The following is a 10,469-nucleotide window of genomic DNA, read 5'->3' on the forward strand; positions in this document are numbered from 1 at the left end:
CATAGAGTTCTTTGCTTCCCTTGTTACTCTAACCTAGCGCCACTAATCCAACAACCTGCTCCTCGGGCGGCCAGACAGGCGGCTTCATTCTGCTCTTGCTTATGCTGGTATGAGCCAGGAGATCTGATTTTGGCCTAAACCAGCCCTTGCAATCGGGAAGTTTGGGAACAATCCATTCATGGAGATAGGAGGAGGGGAGGCCAGCAGGAAGCGTCTTCAAAACCTCTCTAATATTTTCCAAAACTCCTCCGCTCCTTTGATTACAGCTGGTCAGGGAGGGTGTCAAACTTCCCCATCACGCCTCTGTTCCCAACAGGAGGGGGGGGGGGGAAGGGGAAGAAATTATACTTTCAAATTAAGGCCTCTTTTCTCTCCTCTCTTTTTCAACTACCCAGCCCTTTCCTCCCCCAGCCAGAGCACATGTAGAAGAGAATGGTTCTCCACTGCCTAGCTTCTCTGGCGAATGGCACTCTATGAATCCCACGGGTTAGCTTCAGACTGAACAAGATGCTGGACCAAGTTTACTACAACAAGGGTATTTCCGCAGCCATCAAAAGCTCTGTAAATACCCGCAGGTTTATCCTGGAACAGACCCGGCCAACACTGCACTGACTCCCTGTCTATTTCACGGTTGTGCTCCCTTTGCTTTTGAAGCTCTTCAAAGCAGACTGTGTGGTGTGGTAGGAGCTGCAGAGGAGAAGGCCCTGGGGCCAGAATTTGTGAAACAGGGAGAGCAGTTGGAAGAAGGAGGTTCTAACCCCAAGCTGTCGGACTCAGTGGGTGAGCAAATCATCCAGTCTTTCTGTGCCTCAGTTTCCCCATCTGTAAAATGGGATAATACCTAAACCATGGGGGGGGGGAGGACCTCAACTCACTACTGGTTCTAAAGCACTGAGAGCCTCGATAAAAGATGCTATGCACAGTATCACATGGACCTGTCTCATATGCGTGTGTAATCTATATACGCCTACCCCTAACGCGGTCCCTCCTCCACTGCACATGCCTATATGCAGTCTCAAATTGTGGCCCAAGGGCCTTCTCCTCTGCAGCTCCTACCACACCAAGCAGCCTTCTTCCATCCTTCCCATTTCATCAGCGCCACATCTTGTATCCAGTCTCAGCCAAAAACCTCTCCCTGACCTCTGTCTCTTAATTCCTCCGGTCTCTGCCCTGATTTTTTAGTTAGCTCTGTACAAAGCACTTGAGGATGGGGATCTGTAGCAAAGCAGGCACAAGCAAGCAAGCCGTCTAGGTGTGACTGCATTCCAAGGCCTTAGTATAAATGCAGCAAGGAAGACGAGGGGGAGGGTATAGGAAGAGGAAAGAACTAGTTCAACCCACAGCCAAGGAATTCAATAGGGAAATTCAAGACAGTTTTAGTTGACTGATGGCCTAAAGGTACCGTCTTGCTTTGAGAGACTCCTAGGATCAAGACAAGTTCATGCTTGGGGTAACTTCCCGGACTTCAAAGGCTTTACAGCAGGGATGGCTAGGCGCCCCCAAGATTCCTCTGAAACACCCTTTCCTGCTATCCAATGCATTTAATTTCCTGTCTTCTAAATCGTCAGGAAAACCAAGGGCAGCAGCAAAGCCCACACAAACCAATGACCGTTAAAGCCACGGAGATGGGGCCAGGGCGGTCTGACGACATCACCTAAAAAGACACTGCACAGAAAGGCAGAATCCCAGGGCACAGAACCCAGGTCCCATTTGGCAGCCCAGCACTGGAATAACAAGGGGCAAACCAGGTCAGGGCCGAGGAACATCGGAAGGGCTGTGGGCAGGGAATTGAAGGACATCAGCAGAGCTATGTATGGGGTGTCTAGGACTAGAATAGCCAGGGACTTCCCGCGAGTGCGGAGGTGCACTGGGTGGGACCTAGTGCTGGAATAGTCGTGAGTCTGGAGTGAGGCACCTTTGCAGAGCACTATGGGAAAATGCTTGCATAGCATCTGCCCTCACTGACCACAGTCACGAGTACTCACTTACCCCAAGCTCTAGGCAAATATGTATAAACACTACCCATCGGATGATCTGTACTGCACACGCACACCTGCTAACAAATCACCTGGAAATCACGCCTATTAAATCAAACCCTATGCACGATAAGATACAAAACCTGGGTTTGTTTTTAAAATGCAACCCACCTCAGCTCTGCCTACAGGTTCTCAGTTCTAGCCAGTGCCCGCCACCCAGTATTTAGAGGCACTCCAGTTCCAATAACATTTTTTACCATTGGGAGAGAAGGACCCTTTCAAGGGGGGAAAAAAAATTCCCCCAGCTCCACAGCTGTCTATCAAACAGAGGCCTGCAGAGCTCCCCCTTTGAAACCCATTGTGTAACTGACAATTTTTTGTCCTTGCTGGAGTGCGTCAGGGAAAAATCGATAGGGCCAGCCAGGAAAGGGGGTGGAAAAAAGCCACAATGGACATTTTTCACAGATCATCTGCAGGGAGGGTATGGCCGGCCACTGCTTTGCCTGGACAGGCACGATTAACAGGTCACATCTGTGTCGGGCTCTGCAGCCAATTCTCCCAGCAGTGCACTGGCACAAGGCCTGCCTCTGTACAGAAATTTCGCTCCCAAAAAATCTCCCCCAGCAGGAGCTGAGAATTCATCACTGTTCCCCCCACCGATCCATTTCAGACTTTTGGCAAATACTACAGGTCTCCTCCCTCCTGGATTTTAACACAGAGCTGAAATCAACTCAGCTCTTTGTGTGATTAAAAACAAACAACTCCCCAGCCCACCACGGCCATCTATAAAGCCAAAACCATCTTCCCCGTGCAACAGCCCAACCAGCCCTGCTTTGGAAACCGTGCTGTACTGCCTCAGCACCTGAAGGGGGAGCACTGGACATTATTTTGGTGAGACCTTTTGCAAACAATGCTCTTCATATATAGAACTCCCATTCTTCTTAAAAAAAAATACTACAGCTATTCAGAATATAGAAGAATCCCCCCAAACACACACACCCACCAAACTGTTCTACCTTTAAGGCAAGACCAATAGCAGGATTAAAAACCCTCAGCATCCCTTAAAAAAAAAAAGAAAAGAAAGGCCAAAGCCCAGGTAATAAACAGCATTTTAACTCTGTCCTGTCTGCTTTGAGATTCTCAAGTGAGCTTTGATTCAGTGAGTCAATTGCATCCAGTGATGAACATGGCAACATTTGGAGAATGTTTGGGAGGAAAAATATCCTGCTGGTTTTGTTTCCTGTCTTCCTTCAAATCCCCATTAGGTGACTTCAGAAACCGATACAAACTTTTCTTTAAATAGACAAATAAAAACCAAAAGAACAACAAATAATTGTTCCCAAGATGGGTTCTTTTGCCAGGTTGGAAGGAGATTCCATTATGACCAGGGAGAAAGGGCAGCCCAGGAACTTTAAGATTTCAACAATGAAGGCAGGGCCTGAAGAGAAACACCTCATTTTTTGATTCCTTGATACAAACAAAATGAAACGGAACAAAACAGAGGGTTTTTATTTCCACGCCACAAAAACAGGAAATAAAGGAGAAAACATCTCAAGGGGGGGGGGGGAGGCGATATATTACACACATTCGCACGCGAAAGATTAACCACAAACGATATGTGCTATCTGTATTGCAACAGTGTCCGTGAGCTTCAATCATGAACCAGGACTCCACTGTGCCAGGCACTGTGCACACAGAGAGCAAAACGACAATCCTTTGCCCTGAAGAGTTGAAATCTACGTACAAGACTATCTGCCTTTGCAATTCTGCATGTGTTTATTCGAGACCCACCTGCCCCTTCTCCCATACGGTCTTCGCTCCGACGCTGCGCCCCCACGCCTGCCAACCTGGAAAGATCTCGCCTGACTCATGTTCAACATACTGTTTATAGTGTGGTGGTACTCGAAGGTCTCAACTAGATTGTACAGCCCTAGCACAACTGAGACCAAACACACTGAAAATGACAGTCCCTGCACCCAAAGAGCTTACAGTCGCCAAGGCTAGACCTAACAAGTGGAGGACACAAACAAAGGGTCAGAGCTCGGCGGCAGGGGACCTGGGTAAGAAAACTAATACGATGGCCACATGCCTTGGGCCTGTCGAGGCAATGATCACAACTTGCCACCTGGCTAGCTGTGATCAGGTTACCTTCAAAGGCCTCCAAAGCCGATGTCAGCCCCAGGCCCTTGTTCAGACATGGAGCTGGATTCAGAGTCCCGCTACACATTGATATTAGGAAGGTGACAGAGGAGAGAATCAGGCCCGGAGTCTCTGAACAGGGGGGAGGGACAGCTCAGTGGTTTGAGCATTGGCCTGCTAAACCCAGGGTTGTGAGTTCAATCCTTGAGGAGGCCATTATAGGGATCTGGGGCAAAAATCTGTCTGGGGATTGGTCCTGCTTTGAGCAGGGGGTTGGACTAGATCTCCTGAGGTCCCTTCCGACCCCGATATTCTATGAAAAAAAAAGAAGCTACAAAAAAATCCATGAGGAATATCACATGACCAGTTACTCTCAGACACCTTCCCCCTAGCCCCAGATCTCACTAGCTCCGTGCTATTAGCCATTCGTCAATGTCATTATATAGCCCAGCTCTTTGGGGTTCTTTGCAGTCTCTTGTTGCGTTGTGGCTAACCACACTCAGGCCTGGGAGTCAAAGGGAAATATTCGCCTGAGAAAGAACCACCAGATCCGGCCCTTAGAGTCCAAGATCCTGAGGGCAGAAAGTTGCCATTTCTTATTTGTCTGCAAAGCAACAGGCACACTGAACATATAGATGGGCAGATTCCAAGGCTACTGACAAAAGGTGGGTTTCTTGCTATTTTATTGAACGGGGAAACTGAGGCACAAGACCTAGGTCACATAGTGAGCTAATGGGAGAACTGGGAACAGAAGCCAGATCTCCTGACTCCCAGCTCTGGGCTTTACCCACTGGATCACGGTGCCTTGCTTATTCAGACAAACTCAGGCTGATGACTTGTAGAATTGTTGATTAAGAACCTCAATATTTGGCCTAATCTATGTAAGGAATGCATCGGGTCCCCATTACAACATCGGAGCACTTCACAATCTTCAGTGCATGGCCCTGTAGGGGGGACCAGTGCCGCCATCCCCATTGCACAGAGCAGAAACTGAGGCACACAGGGGCTAAGTGACTCCCCTAAGGTCACACAAGAAGTCTGTGGCAGAACAGGGAATCAAACCCAGGTCTCGAGTCTCAAGCTAGTCCCCTAACCTCTGGACCATCTTTCCTAAACAGTAAAGGTTTGCAGTGAGGCTGAAGTGTATTCCTTGACTGGCTGTAGCTTTGCACCCTGCAGTTTAGCCAGGAAACCCCCTGAAGGGGCTGATGGCGAGCCAGCAGAAGGTATCCTTCGAGCAGCAACACATTTTAAAAGTGGGCGTGGATGAGATCCAAGTCTGCTGGGAACGCACCCGGAAAATTCCTTGGCGCTGCGCAGCGGACCACCCCATTGCGTGGGTTTCCCAGCCCGGCCAGCCACTCCCAACTCTGGGATGAAGGTATCTTTTCTACTTTTCCCAGAGAGGATGAATTAACAGAAGCAAACAAACGCTTCTCACAAGCCTGGCTGAGTCTTTGCCCTTCCTCAGGGTGGGTGTCGGCGGGGGGGAACCACTAGCTGCTCCATGCAAGCCTTGGCTTTCCCAAAAAAACCCGGAGGGGGAAAAACCACTTTCGTGTGAGCTCACACTGGGTCCTCTCTGCAGAGCATCTCCCCCCCCCCCCCCCCCCCCCCCGCCCCAGCCTGGCCATCCAACTGGAAAGTAATTATGTTGCGCTTTTTATTTATTACAGTGTGTTTTTTTTTTAATTGCTAAACGGTGACTCATCTTGGCAGCATTAAAATACACAGGAAATCATCCCCATTTCACAGCAATCACCATTAGATTCACTGTTAAATATTTATTCCGCGCACTCTGGCGCTGGGAGGAAGCGAGGGCCCCACTGCCCTGAAGCAGTTGTGCGGGAGACAGCAGAACAGAAGAGGAGAGGCCTCGGGAGCCAGCCCAAGGAAGACAGCAATGCTGGGATGGGTTGATGGCCTCCGCGCTTGTTAGTTGTCCCCAGTCTCCACAGCTAAAGGCAGGGACTAGACCCCAGGATTAGGGCAGGAAGGACTCCACCAGGCCATGCTGCCAAACAAGCTTCAACGTACAAAACCCCCTATTATTCCAGTTCTGGGCACGAGCTCGCGAAACCCCAGTGGTCTGTGCTCCTCCCAGGATGGGCACAGGTCCCACCCGTCCCCACCACAAACTCTTCATTGTTCAGCCAAATGTCAGCCTAAGCGCCCACAGGCAAAAAGCTGGCGCATTAGCCCACTGCGCCCCCATGCTGCCCTCTCCCCGAGAAGGCCAAGCACTGGTGACACCAACCCCAGCTGCTCAAGTTCCTACCCCTGCCTCACCCCTCCTCCACAACACGCACCTCCAAGGGGTTTCAAACATCGCCAGAGGAGGGAGACTCTGGTGGAGCCCGGGGCGGTGGGAAGAGAGAGGAGAGGCTGATTTGACCCGGACAAGCCATACCAAGGGAGGGATGCATTGTAATCAAGGCATTGCTTGCCACCCCTGGGAGCAAGCTGCCTGAAACCAGATTTCAATGCAATTCAACCTACGAACCCATCTGATTTCCCTTCCACCCTCGCTTATTTGGAAAGCAAACAGGGCCTTCAGAAAAGGTTCTGGAAGCAAGTCCTCGGGCAAAGGGCCTCTCTTTGCTGATGTTTTGTTCTAAACCAGGATGATTTCGTTCAGCGTTCATTCGCTGCAACAAATGGCCCAAGGAGGGGATCACTCAGACCCTTTACCTTATAACCACATACCCATAATTAGCTGCCTCGCCAAGTTACCCATATCCTCTTTGTTAATTAGTCTGCAAAGCAGTTGGAAGGTTTCAAGTCCTATTGTCACCAGTGGGTGACAAATGACTTCAAAAGATCCCCATCAAATGCCTCGCTGCTTCCTCTCCTCCACCTCCACTCCATTGTCTGAATAACCCCTTGAAAGTGGAAAACACATACCCCATCCCAGTGATTTTATCACCCACCCCTGTTTGGCACGCACTTTCCCCCACCCCCACGATGCCTTTCCAGCTCAACTTGAAATTAACGTCTGCTTTAGTGCTTTTGTAGCCACACTAGTCCACAGGATATGAGACACAGTATGTAGGTTGGTCCAGTCAAAGATATTACCTCACCTATTTTGTGTCTCTCATGTCTGCTTTTGTTTACTTCCTCATTTCTACCCCAGCACCACTGAGGAGCTAGGAACACGACATTGCATCAAATGGCAGCTGCAGAACCATCAGGGAGGAGGAGTGGAAGGAGTTATTTTGTAGGTCCTACATAAACACTGGGCGTTTTCAATAAACAAATAAAAAGATTCTCAATGGCACAACAGAGGATTAAAGATGAGGTAGATCAGGGAATAGGTGGCAAATTCCTCCCCTAATGATTTTAAAGCAGATGGAATTTGGGGAGGGGGTGTCAGATTTGACTGTGCCCACTTGAGTCTGGAATCTTCACAACTGAGTAAAAGCCCTTGATCAAATCGCCGTGGGGGGCTAGGTAAAGGTTCAGATAGGCAAATACGCAGGGGAAGTGATTCGCTTCCATCCCCCACTCAAATTGGAAGAGATCTATGAAGTCCCTTCGCCTTGCCCCACTGGCCAGACCCAGGTCGGTTCCAATGACACATTATTTTTAAGGACTTTGACCATCTCTTTGCGACTGGAATCTCCTCGGGGCAGGGACTTACTTGCCTTTGCTCGTCTCTTGGACAGCACCATGCACACCACGGGCGCGCTGCAACCAGCACAACCGTCTCAGAGAAAGGGACAACCGCGGGGTCCACTTACCCTGATCTCGTTACGCCGGATTTCCACGTCACACACCGAATGGCCCTGGTGGGCCCCGCTGTAGTAGCAGCAGAATTGGCACACGGCGACCTGCTCCGCTTCACAGTGGTACAGTCGGTAGGCGTTGTGTTGGGGGCAGCTCCAGGCCCGGACATCGTCCGCCTCCACCAGGAGGTGCCCCCGGGCTGTGGAGGGCTGCTGCAGGTGCGTCTGCACGTGAGATTGACAGCAGGGGGCCTCGCACCTCAGACAGATCTTTTGGGCGGGCAGCGGGGGGCCCCTGCGGCAGAAGACGCAATGCAAGACCGAGGGGGTCTTCTCCAGGTTGAGGGAGTTGAACTTTTCCACAATGTTGGTCAGTTTCAAGTTCTTCTCCAGGTTGGGTTTCTGGTTGTAGGCCTGATTGCATTCCGGACAGCGCACTAACCCAGTCTCTTTGGCCCACGCCTCCCCTATGCAGCCCCTGCAGAAATTGTGCTTACAAGGAAGTTGAACGGGTTCCACAAAGACATGCAGGCAAATGGGACATATAAGTTCCTCTTCGAAACAGTTCTTCCAATTTTCAGCCATTTCTACGGATAGATTTATAATCTCTCTCTTACTATTTCAGTTTGATCTACAGATGCAGCTGGAGAGTGGGCTCTTCCCCCTGCAGTGGGAAGTCTGCCGGAAAACTGCTATTGAAAAATAAAATAATAATAAAAAATAAAAACTACAGTCTATCCTAAAATTCAAAGTAAAATAACCTACAGAGCAGAGTTCTACGAAACTCAAACACTAACAAAATGTATATATATGATTTGATTAAGGGCCAGTGTCAGTTGAAAAAAAAACACAGAAGCTTTCAGGGTTTAGAGCCCACAATTTTAACAACTCTTAGGAGCAGTTTTGTTTCTTTTGATTCCGGAAGGTGAATCGAAACTTACTGAAGGTTGGAAAAAAAATCCATACAAAATCCAGTAGCAGAGTCCAAGTTCTATAAAAACCTCCTAAATTTAGAACTCCGGATTTTATTTTTCTTGTCTTCGGTTTGCAACTGACATTCAATATTTTAAAGGGACTTTTGTCCACCAACCCGGTCAGAAGCCCAAGAGAATAGACTGTCTCCGTTTTTTTTCCCCCCTTCCTTTTCTCCCTGAGGGGAGCTAGGAATTAGTCTTAAAAAAAACAAAAAAACAAAAAAAAACAGAGTTAAGATCCAAATAGAAGATTAAAAAACAATGAAACAACTAACTGGATTCTTTCAACTGCCCCAAAGATTTTCTTCTAACCCAGCTGAGCAGCAAAAAAAATTCTGTCGGTTGCTTTGGAATAGTGAGATCTTGGACGGAAGAATACAGTGGGAAGATGGGTCAATCATTCAGATGAAATTCCAGCCCAGAGCCAAAGGAACGCTCCCTGTTCCTTCCTCCTTTCACAGACAGGAATGAGAACGAAAGAAGAAGAAAAAAGGTTCGGGAGAGGGGGGGAAAAAAAGGCCCATGAAACAAAAATCAACCTGTGCTCTAAATTCTCACTAGGGAACAGGTTTAGAAAATGAAAATCTTGTTTCAGGATCTGGAGAGATTCTGATTCAAGGTAAAAACATCCAAAAGGAGAAATAATAAAACAAAACAGAAGCTCAATATTTGGGAGAGAGCTGGGTCGCTGGTAGGAAAACAAGCATGCCTTGATCAAACTGAAAAGGAATTTCTCAACTGCTAATGAAGAGCCCTTCCCCCTCCTTTTCCTTCTCTTCTCTGTTTTCTCTCTGACATGAAAGCTATTTCTCCTTTCAGATCCAGCCTGCAAAAAGGGGGTGAGAGGGAGAAGCTGAAAGAAGACGGCTGAAATGTACAATTCCAGCAGGATCTAGTCAATTCTCAGCCATTTTGAGTTGCCTCTCTCAGTTTGGATTTTAAAAATAGAGCCACCAGAGAAAGAAGGGTAGATTTTTAAAAAAAAGTAATAAAAACAAGAAAAAAGAATCGATCTGGTAGACGGCACCACCCTGTAAAGTATGCGCCTGATGTGTCAGTTTAAGGAGGGGAAACTCCAAATCGAGTCTGTGTAGCACCAGCTGCTGTTGTCTTTTGGCTTTATCATCAGATCAAAAAAAAAAAGCCAACACGCTCATCACGGCCACCTCCAGCCATCTTGGTTTTCTTTTTCTTTTTCAATAATCTCTTTAATAAAAATAGACGTCTCTTCTTTTCCTCCCTACGCCCCCAGAATCATACAAAAATAATCTGGCAGCACAATGGTTTCAAGGCTCCCTCTTCTCTCCCCCCGGAGTCTCTGCCACACGCAGGGGGAGGTGGGGGGGAAATAAACCGACTCCTACAAAATTAAAAGAAAAAGAAACCCCCCCACACACCACGAAACAGCCACAACCCAAGCGGGCTCGCCCCGATGTCACACGCCCGCCGGGGGGAAGGCGACCGGGGCAGCGGCTCCCCTAGGCTGGTCCATACAGAAGGAATAAGGTCTCCTGACAGCTACGGGGCCATAGTCAATGGGCAGCTCCAGAAACAGGCTGTCACATCCCAGGTGCAGAGGGGGGGGGGGGGGGGTCGTGGGGGGGGGCAGCCCAGAGCAGCAGAAGCGACCCCCACAGCGCACTATAAATCCTCAA

At 48.8% G+C, this 10,469-nt stretch overlaps 1 protein-coding gene across 1 annotated transcript in view; it reads right to left on the bottom strand.

Moving 5' to 3' along the window:
* The window catches only part of TRIM8 (tripartite motif containing 8), a 54,636-nt gene extending 44,220 nt beyond the window's left edge, over positions 1-10,416 (bottom strand). Inside the window, exon 1 of the mRNA XM_034775197.1 lies at positions 7,856-10,416. Within this exon, the coding sequence (XP_034631088.1) occupies positions 7,856-8,425 (570 nt within the window). The 5' untranslated portion in view covers positions 8,426-10,416. The remainder of the gene's footprint in view (positions 1-7,855) is intronic.
* Between the last annotated feature and the right edge of the window lie 53 nt (positions 10,417-10,469).

The sequence above is a fragment of the Trachemys scripta genome, chromosome 7, assembly GCF_013100865.1.
Source record: "Trachemys scripta elegans isolate TJP31775 chromosome 7, CAS_Tse_1.0, whole genome shotgun sequence".
Classification (NCBI taxonomy): Eukaryota; Metazoa; Chordata; order Testudines; family Emydidae; genus Trachemys; species Trachemys scripta.